General features: G+C 36.9%; 1 protein-coding gene across 1 annotated transcript; it reads left to right on the top strand.

The window, feature by feature from the left end:
* Window positions 1–3,374: 3,374 nt before the first annotated feature.
* LOC311291434 (uncharacterized protein) lies at window positions 3,375–17,501 on the top strand. Its single transcript, XM_084410469.1, has 3 exons — window positions 3,375–3,445; window positions 4,487–4,655; window positions 15,998–17,501. Exons 2-3 carry the CDS (start codon window positions 4,598–4,600, stop codon window positions 17,008–17,010), a joined length of 1,071 nt encoding a protein of 356 aa, XP_084266595.1. The 5' UTR covers window positions 3,375–3,445; window positions 4,487–4,597; the 3' UTR covers window positions 17,011–17,501.
* Window positions 17,502–19,082: the final 1,581 nt, after the last annotated feature.

The following is a 19,082-nucleotide window of genomic DNA, read 5'->3' as shown; positions in this document are numbered from 1 at the left end:
CAAATCGCCACTAGGGGTCAGTGTAAGATCATTAAACAACACCACAGATTCGCGCCACAGGTAGGTCACGTGACCAAGCTAAACTGGGAAAGCCCTGTCGGCTACCAGTCTGTAATTTGACACATTAGCGTCAATATAATAACGGCCTCAATGAACAGAGGCTACACAGCTAAATAACCAGTAGAATTAGGAAATAAAATGTGAGGTAATTAACTAAATAACATGTCGGGCCGTCTGTTTCATGGGGTTCAGTAACACATGCTATATATGAAGTTAACAAATAAACATATTACCCCGGTAATATTAATAACTCACGCCACCTTCAAATATATAAACAACATCTACTCATCACGTAACTTACATCATCACCGACGCACACTGTTGTACAAAGGAATAATGAAGACCACGGACTGTCGGTGGAAGGCCAACTATCCTACTTATGCCGAGCCACGGGAGAAGGAATCCTCATCGCCAAAAAGCTAAAATTTAATTTATCGGTATGTAAATAAATATCGGGATAGCTTTTCCCAGGTGGAAAGAGCTAATGAAGGAGAAAGAGGGACGCTGCAGGTGCCTGCTTTCTTCTCGACAGGTAAGTCAAAATGACGGTCTCAATGACAAGCTTTTTTCATTGCTTGGTTGTGTAAATCATTATATAGCTGCCATAACAGTAGAACATGAATCGTTAAACTCAATGATGTGCTATTGGAAGCCATGTTGTCATAGCTTCTTGACACATTACGGCTACCGCAGTTGCAACACGCATTTGAAAAAGCGAGGCGCTAGAGAGCTCTATTCGTTTAAATGCAAAATAGAATTTCACCGCTAGATGGGATTATATTCGTATACACGTCTCATTCGTGGAGGTGGAAAAACAAGTTCTTTGTGACATGCAATATTTATTTTATTAAAATTTTAATGGAAAAGAAAAGAAAAGGCATGAGAGTCGGCTGTTTTTGTCAATTTACAGTTAAATATTTGGCCACTACTTGCTTGAGCAACTTAACCCTCAGAGAGTCTTCGTTTAGCAGTCACACTCAGTGCCTTCCCGGTCAGAAGTGACCGGACACCTAAAAAGGAAACTTCCTCCATCCCAGTAAAAACCAATGCAATTTATTTTTGTTCTATAATATTTATTCTTTTTAATTTAGTATTTTGAGGCAATTTGATTGAACTTATTAATATTTATGCAATATTTATAGTCCATTTTTTGCCATTGAAAATAATGTTTTATTTTTATTTTTATTATTATTTTTTTATTTTTATATATACGGTATTTTCAGTTAAAATAGAGACTAGGCTTTCAGAAAAAAAATAAAAATAAAAAAAATAAATCAATTTATTAAACATAAAATCAAATAAATCATGTTATTGCATGGGTTTACCACTAGATGCCTGTAATAGCTCTAAATGGAGATGTTTGTGAATTCTAGTTGTTTTTGGACCAAATTACTTACTTTTAAGATGTGGATGGAATGTATTTTTTTTGAAATTCTCAAATAATACTTTTTGCCAAGGTTTATAACATTTTATTAATTATTATTTTAATAATTTTAATAATAATTATATTAATTATATATATATATATATATATTAATTATAATTATTAATTATGTTATTTTTTTCACTCTTGATGTTTTAGAGTTTCACCCCTTCATTGCTGAGCACTTTTTTCTGCATTGTGGCCGATTTGTAGAGAATTTTTGTGTTTTTGTCAATTTCCCATTCATTTCCTATAGGGGTCATTTTTGACCGAAGACCATGAGTGTGACTATTTTTTTTACGACCACTTAGCATGCTCGGATCATGACCTCAAATTTTTTTTTTGTTCACATACCTAATGCCAGAAAAGTCACCAAGTTTCGTAACATTCCGATGAAGCTGTGATTTTTAAAAATTCAAAACATATTTTTTGTAATCTGAATTTATTGGTGTGTATGTGTATAAAAGTGTGTTTGTATGTGTGTGTGTGTGTGGGTGGGTGTGAATTTTTTGCACTCTTGATGTTGTAGAGTGTCACCCCTTTACTGCGGTGTACTTTTTTTTAGAATCGTGGCCGATTTGTAGATTGTAAAGACAAAAATTCAGAGAATTTTTGTGTTTTTGTAAATTTCCCATTCATTTCCTATGGGTCGGTCATTTTTGACCGAAGGCACTGAGTGTGACTATTTTTTTTACGACCACTTAGCATGCTCGGATCATGACCTCAATTTTTTTTTTTGCATACACATACCTAATGCCATAAAAGTCACCTAGTATCATAACCTTCCGATGAAGCTGTGATTTTTTAAAATTCAAAACAGAAAATTTTTCGGTCAGAAGTGACCGAAGACTTAAGTAATGCATGGAATAATAGCCCCACGTTGTGTAAATTGTGCTTAAACGTGCATGCGTCCATTAAAGAGTGTATATGTGTACAAAGAGAATCGCAATGCCGGCGTGCGAGACCGCTTACTACAAAAGGAACATCACGCAGACCGCGCGTCTCTAATATCTTGTGCAACAAAGCCTGCGAATGTCCTTGCAATCCACTTCAACTTTCCCAAACTTTATTAAAGATTATTTCTCGTAAGGTTCGAGTGGTGTCGTGTGTGTGTGAGAGAGAGACAGAGGAATTAGAAGCAAGCAGAATACGGTTGTTTATAAAGCACACGCGTCATCACCTATCTGTGTTTAAAACTAAGCTCAGACATAAATCTGAAATTATCTTAATCGATACAGAATCGTTAGAGAGAATCTATAACACAATATCACATAAATTAAACATAAACTGTTATTTCCTGTAGCCAGGCCTATATGCGTATAGCGTGCCAAGTATAGTCGCTACAATGGTCTATTGCTGCCCTCCTCAGTTCATTTGAATAATTAAAAAGGGCAAAAAAGTTTTGTTGTCTCTTAGTACAAAGTAATGTTTATAAATATCTTGATATTCCAGCTTCCGACAGCTCTGAGTACATGAGATTTCTTTCTGTACAATGAGATAAACAGTCCATTAGCATGGCTCACAGTTTCTACTTCTCCACATGCTTGTTTTCCAACCATCCTTCCTAAACCTATATTAATATATGGCTTTGAGGTTTTGAGGCAATTAAATGATGCATGTTAAGTGATAAAATTAACTGATTTAATGTTTGTATTTAATAACCTTTGAAACCACGTGCTGAATATGTCCGTTGATGTATTATTCTACATGAGTTAAATAGTCATTAAAATACAATAAAATACAGGATGTGCTCTATCAGCATTAATTATTCCTATTTTGTGCTTCATTTAAAAAAGTTCCTTTCCCATTTAGTAACAGGACTGGAGTCACTTCAGTTCTAAAATAGTACTAATCGAATGCTACTAGTAAATATGTGAATCTGCGTGGGCCTCATTGGCTGCGGGGGTTGGAGGCCGATGACGTAACCGCTCGCGGCTAGCGCCGTTTTTCGAGTCTTCTGAGGTGAGGAGAGCAGTTCACGGTGTTTCTCATATTTACACAATCACACACACTTTATACAGTTTGATTAAGCGACAGGCTCATTTCTGTATTATTTTCATCGATCACAGCGATACTTGTGCGTCTTTTCTGGCGTCTTCCTACTGAAGTAAACATTTAGTGCAGCAGCAGCGAGCATGAGGAGAATATGTTGAGTTCATTCAGACCTGAGCGAGTTTGAGTTCGTTTGTGTGATTGTCTCGATGTTTGGAGTGAGAACTACTGAGTGTCAAGTCAAAATTCAAAGTTTGAGATCTGTGAGGGGAATTGCTGCTGACTGGAACAGTTTGATATAAGCTAGTAAACAATATTGTTTTGTGGTGCTCTAATAACCGTTGTATGATCATTGTCAGTTTCTGCACAGTACAAACTGTAACACGTTAATGATCTAACTTAATTACATTATTGCAATGAATGTTGAACTATATTCATATGAACATTTTATGGTTTAGTAGGGTAGTTACCTGAGTGTCAAAAGTGTTTTTGTTTTTGCCATATTTTATGTTTTATATGTGGAACATTGCGAGAAACAGTATTGTCTTTTAATATAGTTGTCTTTCAGTATAGTTCAGTATAGCTTTATAGTCATATATCCTAACTCAAATAATGTGTTTCTAACAGCAAACACTCAGAATAAAAAGAGATGATCTGCTGATGATCCTGAATGGCTTGTTGAATGAGTGTTGATAGTCTGAGGCTTATCAATATTAACAGATCTGCTGAAAACACTCTTTATTTCATGACAATAGTTCCTGTTTTCACCTCATTTATTATGCTGATGTCTTCAGAACTCCTGTAAATTGACACTTAAAACTTGTTTCATTATTGGTGTCAACAGACTGAGGGTATTTGATAGTGACAAATCTGTAGATTTACTTCTGTTTATGCTTATAACTCTTTTTCTTATCATTATTTATGTTTGGGAGAATTAACATTATTATATTCTGTTGTCCATAAGCAAAAAACAAAACAAAACAAAATCACTCAGTAACTGATATTTCTTAGATTTTGGCAGATCAGCAGTCACATCATCAGTGAAGCTGTAATTCTCCAATAAATGCTCAGGAAGAGCTGAAATCTGCAAAGACTGAGTTTATTAAAGAGGACAGTGAGAACATGAGTGATCCAGAACCCTGCAGAATGAAACACGCTGAAGATCCTGAAGAACAAAGAGGTTGGTGTTTATTCTTCATTCATTCATGATGCTGAAGAACATTCATGTTAGAAACATTCAAACTAGGGATGGAAACGGTTAATCGATTATCGATTAATTGTCGACAAGAATTTACTCGATTAAATTAAAGGAGAACTCCGGTCAATTTTAACATTGAGGTCATTTTTTTGTACATTTGGAGTGCTGTCAATACAGAGAACAACGACATAAATCGGTGTTGCCTACACCGTGTTATCCTCTTTTTAAAATTTGCACTCTGTTGACTTCAATGGGGCAAGTTTTAAACCTGCTTTACCCTCTTAACATCCTTGATGTGTCATTACAAGTGCACAGCCAATGTGAGTGATTACTTTAGAGTCAACACAGGTGAATCTGACTGCAATAGATGTGAAAGATATGAATAAAAATGAAGTTAATTCGGCCAGCGCTCAGACCTGTATTTACATCCTGTTTTCGGTCCAAAGTAGTCGATTGTCGAGTTCACGCGCATATGTTTAGTTACCTATGATCACGCACGTGAACTCGACAATCGACAACTTTGGACTTCAACCGAAAACAGGATGTAAATACAGGTCTGAGCGCTGGCCGAATTAACTTCATTTTTATTAATATCTTTCACATCTACTGCAGTCAGATTCACCCGTGTTAACTCTAAAGTAATCACTCACATTGGCTGTGCACTTGTAATGACACATCAAGGATGTTAAGAGGGTAAAAGCAGGTTTAAGATATGCCCCATTGAAGTCAACAGGGTGCAAATTTTAAAAAGAGGATAACACGGTGTAGGCAACACCGATTTTTGTCGTTGTTCTCTGTATTGACAGCACTCCAAACTTACAAAAAAAATGAGCTCAATGTTAAAATTGACCGGAGTTCTCCTTTAAATAAATTGTCGGCTAATTGACCTATGGCTAAGCCACGCCCCCTCCACTCACTCGGACAAACAGTCAACATTCGGTAACAGGCGCTATGGCAGCTGTCACATTAGGAGACATTTCACAGGAGACAATTGATGATTTTTGGAGACAGAAAGATTATATATCTCAAAGTCACCAAAAGGGCCTTAACTATGCATTGGAGGGTTATATTAATCATTTTATTTTGAGAAGGTCGATGAAAAGCTTCAGCTCCAGACAAAGAGTTAACGTTACAGGTCAGTGTGTAACGTTATAGTTTGGTGCTATTTCGCTTTAAACGCTCGCTTTATACGCGCATCCTATTCGCTTTGGACGCGCAAATGGGTTCAAAATGTTCAAGCGTCGAACTAGACGCGATACGCGCGAATTTGACGCTCTATTCGCGTTTGGTGTGAACGCAGCGTAATGAACAGGCTGCGATGTCAAGATTGCGCAATGCTGGAATGTGTGTGTGTGTGTGTGTCAGAGAGAGAGAGGCGCGGGCGCGATCGAACAGTGGAAACATAAAAACATACTCCATTTTGTTCATACAGGACATCATTAAAACTGCAAAGTGTTTAGCCTACTTATATTTGTGTAAAACACAACATTGTGCTTTTGTCAAACTGTACTCTTGTCAAACTGCAACGCAGCTAGAAGCTAGGCTAACGTTACGTTAGAGATGTTAAAGATAATGTGCTGCTGCTGATAATGTTTCAAGTTTTTCATTCAAGTAGTTTACCAGATAGATTATTATATGTAGGCTTAATATTGTAGGCTAAGCCTACCCATGTAGATTTTTATTTAAAATTTATTTTATGTTGCTTAATGTTTCACATGCAACAGCTGATCCAGTGCACAATTATTTTTTATGTATTTAAATTTTCTGTAGATAATTTATTTTGTTAAACTACATAAATGCCATTATCCAAACTGTTACAATAAAACATCAATTGAGCAATATAACATGCATTTTTATTCAGTAGCCTATAAGCAATATTTAGCTTTTTATGTTAAAGACACGATTGATACCGTGAGAAATTTACATTCTCAGGAAAATAGCCGCTTATCAGTTAATCGTTAATCGATCGATAAGGTCAATCAATTAATGATTAATGAATTAATCGATAATTTGCATCCCTAATTCAAACACTTCATCACTTTTAGATAAACAGTTCAACTATGTGTAACAGGCATAGCTGCCTAATTAATTTTAGTAACAACCTGAGTACTAACTGAATGGTAATCACCTAATTAGATCCAGGTGCGCTATAGGTGCGTGAGTGTGTATAAGGAAGGTTTCTGCATGGTTGGGAATTGTGTAGACTGCTGCAAACTTTGACACCGTCTTTTCGAGCTGTTCCCGTATGGGGATCCTTGAGCTGAGCCGCATATCATTTGGGTACGTTACCATAGATAGAGATATATTTAATTTGGGGTGAGCTGTTGGCTGTATGCGTTCTGTTTGTTTTAGTATGTATCCCGGGCTGTGTTTATCCATCGTGGTTTGACGTTGGGAGGGCTGATTTGCTAATAATCTGTGAAATTAATCTGTGAAATAAAAATGTGAAAATCACCCTGACTGCTCATTCAGATAAGACAATATATTGAGGCCATCCTTAAAAATATTTTGGTTTGCAGTAACAGCAAAAAAAAAAAAAAAAAAAAGGGTCGGTAGGTAGGTCTATATAAAAAAATATATATATAAAAGTAAAAAAAAATTATAAAAAAAAAAAAATCGGGGGTCGGGGGGAGAACATTTGTTACCTATGTCTAGGGGCTGTTTACACCAGGCCACTTCATGCGTTTCTCAGATTGGATTGCAATATGATTTATCGAAACAATTCCATTTACACCTGGTTACATAGGCTAAATGTGTGTTTTTTTTTCCGGATATAAATCCGATCTTCAATTCCCGCTGTATGCAGATTTAATGGAGTGCACGTCACCGAAAGCAACAGTTATGAGATTATTTTATTGATCATCAGCTAAAATTTCTGAATCAAAGCCCACAATAAGAGAAAGCGGAAACAGCCCTGGTAAGATCATTTCTTTACATTTAATGAAGATGATTGTGTGTTAAGCGTCTGCGACTTACTTTCACTTTGATTTGCGATAGCACGTTGATGCTCAGCTTCATATCTGCGGCGATGCGTGTTGCAGTAGCATCGTCATATCTGACTAAAACATGACATATAGCCTATAACAATGTTTTTTTTTTAATAAACCATATTCAACAACATATAAAAATGAAATAATCTTTAGAGTAAAGCCGCAGCCATCATTACCAAGCGCGAACCATTGACAGTGAATGAAACGAAGCGAACTTAGCCTGCAGGCCGTAGTGTGACATGCGTAACGGTTAAACCAATGGTGTAAACATAATGACGCACCACAAGTTTTTATTTAAAAGAAAGAACGTAGCTTATGTTTGTATGTAGGTCTAGGCAATTTATATTCACAATACTTCATAACTAATATTATTTTATTGCATTTGTATTAGTTGTTTGAAGAGTTAAAAAAAAAAAATCGGTCTGTCTTAAAGGGTTAGTTCACCCAAAAATTAAAATTCTGTCAGTAATTACTCACCCTCATGTTGTGCCAACCGCGTAAGACCTTCGTTCATCTTCGGAACACAAATTAAGATATTTTTGATGAAATCTGAGCCATGTTTCACTCCTCCATAGGCTTCCAGTGTGACCGAAACTTGCTGGCCCAGAAAAGTTATTAAAGAGATCGTTAATATAGTCCAAGTGACTCCAGTGGCTCAATCTTAAGTATATCAAGCGACGAGAATACTTTTTGTGCGCAAAAACAAACAAAAATAACGACTTTATTCCACTATTCATTTCCTTCTCTCTGGATGTCTAGTTGGTTTGCGTAGTGTTTTTGCGCAGCGCGTCTGTGTTACACGTCACCACGTAGGCTCACTATTGGCCGACGCCAGTCATGTGTGTGTTGCGTGATGACGTGCAACACAGAAGCGCAGCGCAAAAACACTACGAGGCCCAGAGAGAAGGAAATGAAAAGTGGAATAAAGTCGTTATTTTTGTTTGTTTTTGCGCACAAAAAGTATTCTCGTCGCATGATAAACTTAATGTAGTGCCACTGTAGTTACTTGGACTATTTTAACGATGTTTTAATAACTATTCTGGGCCGGTGAGTTTCGGTCACACTGGAAGCCTATGGAGGAGTCAAAATTCTGTCAGATTTCATCAAAAATATATTAATTTGTGTTCCGAAGATGAACGAAAGACTTACATGGTTGGAACAACATGAGGGTGAGTAATTACTGACAGAATTTTCATTTTTGGGTGAACTAACCCTTTAACGCATTTTACAACCGGCAAGTCGGTCGGACTAAAAGGGAAAAAAATAAAATAATTGGGTTAGTACTAAATTGACAGGGTCGGTCGGGTTACGGCAAACAAGAATATTTTTAAGGATGGCCTGATTTAAAATTTTTACAATGTGTTTTGTGTGAAAAAGCTTTATGCGGAGGTCATTAATATTTAAGCTTTTCACACCTGAGAAAGACAAAGACCCTCCCCTAACGGCCCTATTAGGAGTTATCAGGCCCTGTCATTCTGAGCAACCTTGCACAATACTGTAAATAAGGAGATTTAAAAAAGAATGGCTTTTAAATTGTTTGGATTTATTTACAACACAACATAATTAGAGATGCACCGATTACAATTTTCTGGGCCGATTCCGATTTCCAATTTTTCATTAAGTTTGACCTGCCGATACCGATTTTAGCCGATTCCGATTTCATTTTTTCTAACCACTTTACAGCACACACAAATATTTATTTTATATCTTCTCTGTAATAGAACATTTTACAATTTGCATAGTACATATTTTTTTGAACAGATAAACGCTATAAAATAGAACTATAGAAATTACTCCAGGTGTGGGTAATTCACACACAAGTGCAGTGTTATGGAAGAACCATTTCCTTTTCACATTCAATATCCAATAATTTTTAGATATATGTATTTAGCAAACTAAACATCTTTATGAAAACAGGGAATGGCAATAAAACAATATATAAATAAAAAATTAAATAAATATAGCCTTGCAGTATAAAGATATTTCTCAAAGCACACACTCACAGGCCTATTGCAATCATTTGTATAAACTGAATAATAAAACAAGTTTAAATGGGTACATTTTATACAAATATTAGTCTTCATTTCCTTTTCTGACATAGCCTACTCCAGTTCTTGTTAAAACACGCAAATTCTTTTTTTGTGAAACCCTATTTAGGCTATTTTGTCCATCAAAAGTGTGCTTTCCCTTTAATTGAGCGTGAGCAGAAATAGACTCGGCGGCGAAACACGCGCTTCACTGCTCGCGACGCTCCTGCTTGACGCTCACGCGCTGCTCCTGCTCCCATTGTGAATGCACTCATTGATTAACATGCATGGCGAAAAAAAATACGCGTTTGCGGTCTGAACGGACGTAATTCACAAGATTTCCTACATGTGTGTTCCGTCTGCACGTGTGATGCTGATTTTGCGCGATGTTAATGCGGCGCCCGAGTGCATTTGACCGGCATAAAATCGGCATTTGTCAGACTGACCGGCCGGTCGCCGGTCACGGCCGATCACGTGAAAATCGGCCAATTCCGGTCAACAGCCGATCAATCGGTGCATCTCTAAACATAATACAAAGATACAAAAAAGCACTTATTGAAAACAATGATCCAAAGACAGAGACCTTTGTGCCATTCCTAAAAACATTGTACATACCTTTCATTTCCAAGGTGTTTGATTTTCACTTTACCATGTTCATGTACAGAGACTCATGTGAATGTTGAAGTCAGCAGGACTCAGTGTCATATGGGCCCTGAAAAAAAAAAAGTGAACATACTGATATCAAGAGAATGGCCTGCACGATTTTGGAAATAAATATTAGATTTTTATGGTTAAAATTGCTTTCTAAAATTCACAGAACACACACACACACACACACACACACACACACACACACAAATGTTTCCAACAATATATAATATAATGAACACCAGGTTTGTTGTGCCTTGTAAGCATAAGCTATGTGCAGTGCTGGATAAAATAATAATAACAATAACCTATAGCAGTATAAATCTTCCAAAAGATTTCAGTAACAACTAAGCTAGAGAAAAATATATTGATTATCATGTTACTTCAAATGTTTCCATTCGTTATGATGATATGAAATGAGATAATAGTAAAACATGAAGCCGTTTGGTGCGTTTTGCTTTCATCCAAAATATGATACATTCAAATGCGATCGCGCTGCAAAATATGATACATTCAAATGCGATCGCGATCCAAAATATGATACATTCAAACGCGATCGCGCTCAAATATAAAACATTATGGTTGCCATATACATATCTACGTTTGAGCAGATATCCACAAACACAGTAACAGTAAACACGGGTCTAAATATTATAATATTCCCCATATATCTAGCAACAGTTCAACTGCAACGTGACATTTATGCAACAATAACAAACTAATATGTAAGAATTTCTTACCTTACATCTTTCTTGTCTTCAAATCGCGTTCTTCTTCTTCTGAGGTAGCCTAAATCCAATGTAAGCTCAGGCGCGTCTTTCAAACTCGACGAAAAGTGAAGTGTTTTGGTGTTTTGTTGTTGAGGTAATGAGCGCGATCACGTTCCATGTGGAGATTTGCATGTCAATCTCTTTTGCGCGAGTGGGCGTGGCCAAATTAAATCTAATGAGTAAGCGTTTGAGAAGCTGGACATCTTGTTGGTTTTATACAAATTACTTAAACAGAGAATATTTGTTTTCGTTTTGAATCCGATCATTTAAAAGTACACACTTAAATGTTTATAAAGGTATATGGCTCATAAATGTGTGACAAGTATTCGCTGAGTTTGGTTTCAGTTTATAGACGTGCTCAAGAAAAAAAAGTTCACTGCGACGGAGAGCCAGAACCGCACACCCTGTTTATTTTCTTTATTTTACAAAAGCACAATGTTTTGATTTGATTGTAAGTGGACACATACAAAAGTAGAAATATCACAGATTCTTTTTTTATATTTCTTTTTTCTGTATCACCATAAATGACGGAGTAATTTAAAGGTCCCGTATTATGCCCCTTTTCACAAGATGTAAAATAAGTCTCTGATGTCCCCAGAGTGTGTATGTGAAGTTTCAGCTCAAAATACCCAACAGATCATTTTTTACAGCATGTTTAAATTGTCATTTTTTGGGGCACAGAAAAACGCGCTGTTTTAGTGTGTGCCCTTTAAATGCAAATGAGCTGCTGCTGGACGGCACAGGCGGACAATTTCATCTCACGGAATGATGATAATATCGGGGGGGGGGGGGGGGGGGGGTTGGTTGGTTTGGGGAAAATTGACACAGACGCTATCTATCTATCTCTATCTATCTATCTATCTCTATCTATCTATCTATCTATCTATCTATCTATCTATCTATCTATCTATCTATCACATAAATTGGTTGTCTGGGAGGGTAATGGTTTGTAAAAGTTAAAAAATGTTAACATAAGATATCTCTTTAAAAAAATAAATAAACATATTTAAATCTTTTTAAAATTGACTTTTGCAAATAACCTTTGTTAAATTTATAGAAGTATTTGTTAATATTAATGGACCAGAGCTTAAATAGTTTTATTTTTTAACTAACAACTAAAAAAAGATTTATAAATACTTACCAATATATATAAATTTTAAATGGGCTTTTTTTATGAGAAGTTTTTATTTCTATGATGCATTTATTGGAGAGAATAATCCTGTCAGACGCACCACTGCTGTGAACGCGCGTTCACGTAAACACAATTTAAACAATGTATTATTCAATACATTACTTCTATATAATTATATATTAAGTTGCTCAAGCAAGTGGTAAAATATTTAACCATGTACTTATATTAAAATCTTTTGTATTTAAATTTTAATACAATAAATCTTGCATGTCACAAAGAACTTGTTTTTCCACCTCCACGAATAAGACGAGTGTTGTTCATTATGTCGCCTTGTTGAGGTAAATTGTAGTTTTCCTTGCTTTAACTCAGTCTTAAAGTGAAAAAAGTAGTAATTAATTAAATAAATTTATGGTGAGATTACTACATTTTATTTAATTAATCGCACTTATGGTGAAATTACTACATTTTCAGGTCAATCGGTGTTCATTTTGACCACGAAACATGCGCTGTCACTTTAATTCAGCGTTTGCAGCACAGCAGAAATAGACTCGGTGCAGAAACGATCTCTGCACTGCTGTATACGCACCGCAACTGGAACAGATCGATCATCGACGGACTGCATCCTCGTGCAGTGTGAAAGCTCTGTTAACATGGGTACGGAAAAAAAATACTCACCGCAAACGAAATATATGTGAAACGGGCGTTAGACTTGGAGCAGGAGAGCTACTCCGGCTGCTACTCGCAGTAGAGCGAGCCATCTTCAGTTCAGCGACACATTTCCAGCCGCGCGCTCTGTCCGCTAGTGCTCAACTGTATGTGACGCAAGTGTTTGTTTGTGTGTGAGTGTGCGCACTCATTGGGATAATTGTAAACGCAGACAGAAAAGACATGCCATCGTGGAAATAAGATAAATAACATATTACTTAATATAAGGGCCATTTAGGTTTTTTTTTTTTTATAAAATAAATTGTAATCTGTCGCTATAAAGAAAATCAAATCAAATTTACTTGACCTCCAAGGGGGGCGGGGGGAGCCGTTAGGAGGGCGGGGCGCCCCCCTTATATAATGGTAGGGGAAACACTGTGCCTACAGAGTCAGAGTGCTGTATAGAGATGAAACAGGTATAGTTTAGTAGTTTAATTACGGTTATTATAACTTATTCGTCATCTGCTTGTATGTATCCATTATTTATTAATAGCCTACAAGACAGTCTGCTGTCTGAATGATGATCAAACATACTGATGAGTTTAATAAAGTTTATTGTACATCACACAAAATATGAAGCGTCAGTTTCACTTCAGAAAATCACCATAAGAGCTGAGTAAACACAGTAAGTTATAAGAAGTGCGCAAGTACATAAACGAATTTCGGTAGAGTTGAGGGAGCATTCCTGTGGGCGGAGGTTAGTCAAAAAACGGTTCTAGTGACGTCATTAAAGAAGGAAGTAGAGGGATGTAGTCCAAACGGGCCGTTCGATGTAGGCGACTTCTGTTAAATAAAATCTCTCGCTTGGCATTGAACTTTGAGCTTTATAATTTTACAGATATTATTTATGCTCTAACAGCAACATTACACTCTAACTAAAGTTTGAAACATGGGATCACGAAGAACGGGACCTTTAAGTTTATAGTGCTACAATGTGGAGAAAATCCGGCAAAACGCGCCCGTGCGTTTGCCGACCTCAGAGGGTTAATGGGGGAATATCCGCGAAAAGACATATCGTGACATTGTTTATATCCTCCTCTGTTTTAGTTGAAGAGGCCAAGAGCTGGTAATGTTGGCATGATTACAGCGAGCTGATTGGGACCGTGACCTGGCTTCCCCTTCCTTCATTTTTGGTCTTTTATCTTCGTTGTCTTGAGTAACCTACTTTTGTTGCGCGTTCCGTCTTGCCTCGCCTCATTTGCGCCTGTTTGACCAGCCCACATCAAGTGAACTTGATGCCGGGAGATTGTGAGACCCGAGTATTAATCCGTGTGGCCGTTGGGCCACCTCCGCACTGTTTCAACTGGAAGACTGTTTGTGTGTTTGTGGGGTTTGTATGGTATAATTAGATTGTTGTGTGAATGAATTCATAAGTTTGATGTGAGTTGTTTGAGTGCGTTCGGTTATTGTTGGAAATGTGTGCGAGCGTGTGTGTATGTGCGAGTGTGTTCGCGTGCGAAGTATTACTGGTTGTGAGTTTGCGTGATCTTGAGTGCATCTTGTGTGTGTGTGTGTGTGTGTGTGTGTGTGTGTGTGTATATTGTTAATGGACCAGGTGTAATGTGATTTGCATCTGTCATTTTGTTGCTTTTTGTATTTTGTTGATCAACTTTGTATTTTTCTTTTTCTCTTGTTTATTGATTTGATTTCTGTTATTTTTTTGCTTTTGTATTTTGTTGATCAACTTTGTATTTTTCTTTTTCCCTTGTTTATTGATTTGATTTATGATAATTTGATTGTATTTTTCTTTTTTTCTTGTTTATTGATTTGTGACAATTTGACGTTGATTTCGTTAACTTTGTTGGACTGGCTGAGAAGGAGTGCTGACCACTCTAGGTCCAAGTTAATGGGTACCCTTGTTCACTGAGTGATTTGATTCTTCTGAATTTCCTGTCACTTGAATGCACGTGTGCTTGTGGTGAAGTGAGTACATTAGTGTACGTTTGAAGTGCTTGTATTGAAGTGGAATTGGGTAGGTTTGTTATTTCTCCTTGCCATCTGACATGTTATCTTTGATCGATTTTGTTATCTTCCTTTAGTTTTGATTTTGAAACCATATTAACCCCTTGTGTACTGAATTGTGTGTTTAGATTTTATTCTAGTTATAATAAAGAATTGTTATTTTTTTCTATATTCATGTCTCTGCTCTATCGTTGTGGAAACGAGCCTGTGTGTCCTTATTGGACCATTATTCCCCTGGGTGAATTTCCCAGGGTGGCGTAGTCGTTGTTGTAATTATAATTGAGTCAAGAATCACGAAATCCACCCCTTCGGTGGCTACATATGAAATGGCTGCAAAAGTTTCTGGGTTTTTTTTATACAACTGGTCAGTAAAAGGAGGTTTCTTATTGATTGTCAACATCAGGTCAAACTCCATTTAAATATTTTAACTGTTTTATTTTACATTTATTTAATATACAATCAAGGTTTACAATTTGTAACAATTTTACCAGAATTTGACCTAAATTTAGTGCATATTTTTACAAACATGTATAACAAATAATAATCATTCCAAAATGTACAAATTTACAATCTACTCTGCTTTACTGCAAACACTTGTGTTCTTTCTCACAGTGAAATTCACCTGATCTTGTGTTTTTTGTGTCACACTTTCACATGTGTGTGAAGTCAATGGAAGTAGACGTTTAGTGTGAATGACCCTTAGTAATTAAAACGTTTTAGTAGTTTTTTACATAACTATATATCAATCTAACAGTTGCTGTCAAAATATGTCAGAATTGTGTATTTGAATGATCATTACATGTAAGATAATTGTGTCATCATTAATCAAATATATATTTAATAGTTCTCACGACAGAAACATGGGATTTGTGCCTAAAATGTTTACAAAATAATAACTGGAAGATCAGTGTACCTCATTCATGGAAAGTTTCAGGGACGTATTATTCATTTATAAAAAGACAGATTATTGTAATATTTTATAGCAGTTGTCTGTTACATCTGGGATAAATCTCCATTCACTCCATATTTCTCTCTTTTAATTATTTTGATTATTTAAAAAATTTGACAATTCGTTTTTCTTTGATTTCAGACCCGATGAAAGAGAGCGAGGAGAGTGAAGAACTGAGTGAAGTGAAGGAGGAGAGTGAAGAACTGAGTGAAGTGAAGGAGGAACATCATGTCAAACCTGGAGAAAAAACTTTGAGTCGATCAAAGACTAAAAAAAAATTTTTAAAGAAAAGAAGAGCCAAGAAATCTTTCACCTGCACTCAGTGTGGAAAGAGTTACACAACCAAACACACTCTTGAGCGTCACATGAAAATCCACACTGGAGAGAAGCCGTTCTCGTGTGATCAGTGTGGGAAGAGTTTCAGCCAATCAACACCCCTTGAAAGTCACATGAAAATCCACACTGGAGAGAAGCCGTTCTCATGTGATCAGTGCGGGAAGAGTTTCAGCCAATCAACACACCTTGAAAATCACATGAGAATCCACACCGGAGAGAAGCCGTTCATGTGTGAACAGTGTGAAAAGAGATTCTCAATCAAAAGCTCTCTTAAGATTCACATGAGGATCCACACCGGAGAGAAGCCGTTCTCATGTGATCAGTGCGGGAAAACATTTCGCTGTGCATCACACCTGAAGAGACACCAGAGAGTCCATACGAAGGAGAAGCCATATTCATGTTCTGTGTGTGGAAAGAGTTTTTCACAGCTGGATAGTTTACATAAACATCAGAAAATTCACACTGGTGTGAGAGAGTACATGTGCTTTGATTGTGAGAAGACTTTTACTACAGCGGAGAATTTAAAACTGCACCAGAGAATTCACACTGGAGAAAAACCTTACAAGTGTTCACACTGTGACAAGAGATTCAGGCACTCATCATCTCTGAAATCACATGAGAGGATCCACACTGGAGAAAAACCTTACAAGTGTTCACACTGTGAGAAGAGATTCAGACAGTCAGGATATCTGAAATCACATGAGATGATCCACACTGGAGAGAAGCCGCACACGTGTGATCAGTGTGGAAAGAGTTTGTCTTCTAAAAGTCACCTGAACCGACACATGAAGGTCCATGCAGTGGAGAAACCACAGTAAGTTGTTCATCTTTATGTGCTGAGAAACAAAAGCAGTTTTTCCACCTTCAGAAAAGGTTCCAGTTGTGTTTCCACTTGAGCTGGTACGGCACGGCACAATTACAAACCGTTCTCGGCCCTGAACTCTCAGCACACTTGGCTAACCGTGCCGAACCGTGATGGTGGTGTGTGTGTGTGTGTGTGTGTACTAGTGGTGGAAATTTTCATTCTTTCCAGAGAATCGTTCATTTTCAGTTCGTTCACAAAAATGATTCATTCATTGATTTGTTCAGTGACAATTTCGGTAAATGATCAATGCATAGTACGGTACCGCTAGCATAGTACCAACATTTATCTTTGTCAGATTACATTTACTTATTAAACTTGATGTCTATTCTAACACTTAATATTGCCTGTGTAGTTTCTGTAGACACAAATCTGTAACATGTTAATGATGGAATTACTTTATTGCAATTAATAGTTTTTATAAAGTCGAACTATATTTAGATTCACATATTATGGTGTTGTAGTTATTTCCCTGTAGAGGTTCATAAAGATAGGTTAGGCCTATTTATCTAATTATTTAGTTTTATCATTGAAGATTTATCCATGTTATATTTTGAGGCTTTTATCATATTTCGTGACTCAAATAAGTAAGTAGATTATATTAATGTGCTGAGCAACAAAGTCTCTTCTGTGTAAGTTAGACACACATCACTCTATAGCCAAATCTCTCCTCTCCACCTATAGCCGGTGTGTGGTGAACACAGGACACTTTGTTGATTGATTGGCATCTATTAACTCGTGTTCAACCAACAGGAATGTCTAATTTGTCAGTTCAGATCAATGCAAAAATTCCACCAATGCGCTCTCTGACAGTAGGTGGCGCTCATGTAAAAGCAAAAATAAAGCACTATACAGGGCTCTAGACTGCGAGTAAATGGTCACATTTTGCGACTTTTTTTCCTGCCGGTGCGAGAGAGTTGCCATTTCTGCCACATACGAGAAACATCACATGGCAAACGAAAGCAGAATGAAACCACACTACTCGTTTGAGCTGCGCAGAGCAAACAGTTTATCAGCTCTGAGCAATACTAGACAGCGGTTTACTCGTGGGCCGATCTTGATCACGAAACAATGTTACTACGCAGTGCTGGGAGATCCATTGAGAGAGCATTTTAAAGGGATAGTTCATCCTAGTTACATGTAAGTACTTTATAGGTACACCATAATTACTGAAAGTTACGCTGTAAATTCGTCTTAAGGCGAGACACGGCAAGCAAAAACATCTTTTTTTTTCACTGGTCAATTTTGAGATTTGAGGTTATTTGTCTTCACTAACATGTATTCTTTCATACTTGTGCTGAAAAAAGTCCAAAATACACATTTAGGTCTTTATTTTACTACACTTTGTCTGTTTGAGTGTGCAGATTTTGCCTAAATTCATCAAAAGTTGGCGTTCTTAATCATCCCGCTGCTCCGCGATCGCTCTCTGTACCCCTTCATCTCACCGTTGGAAAGCTTTCTCTCTCCTTTGCAATGCTGTCGGATCCGAATATGGTAATTTCCTGTCTATCAGCAACCAATCATGAAAGTAAAACAGGTAATTTAACTCGAAAAGCGCAATCTCATTGGCTGATGCCAATTTCTGACAACGTGATTCGTTCAGATTCGTCACGTGACGCGCTTTTACATTTCCGTGGTAGTTCAAAATGTCGAAAGATATGCGTGTAAAATTCTCTCAGAGAAGCCGAAAACAGTTGCTGTAAAACACAAGGGATTACCAACGAAGACAAAAGATGATGAAATGCCATCACATAGTGCATTGTCTTCACAATTTTTTTCATGAGAGCCGCACTGATAAGGACAAGTCAGTAGGAGAGCCATACGTCGTCCTTTCAGTTTCGGTTCTCAATCAACCAATTGTTTACATGTTCTCTCTTTCAATCCGATCGAAATTATTTATAATACAGTTGACACTTTGAGTTTGTAATGGGTTATGTTATAGCCCTACTTATTTTTAATGTTTTTAAGAAATATCTGTAGTGACGGGCTGCATGATATCGCCGTATTTTTACAGCCATGCGAGCCACA

This window comes from Rutilus rutilus (genome assembly GCF_951802725.1).
Source record: "Rutilus rutilus genome assembly, chromosome: 1".
Taxonomy (NCBI): Eukaryota; Metazoa; Chordata; class Actinopteri; order Cypriniformes; family Leuciscidae; genus Rutilus; species Rutilus rutilus.
Note: the sequence above shows the minus strand (reverse complement) of the source record. Positions and strands in the feature narration are given on the sequence as shown.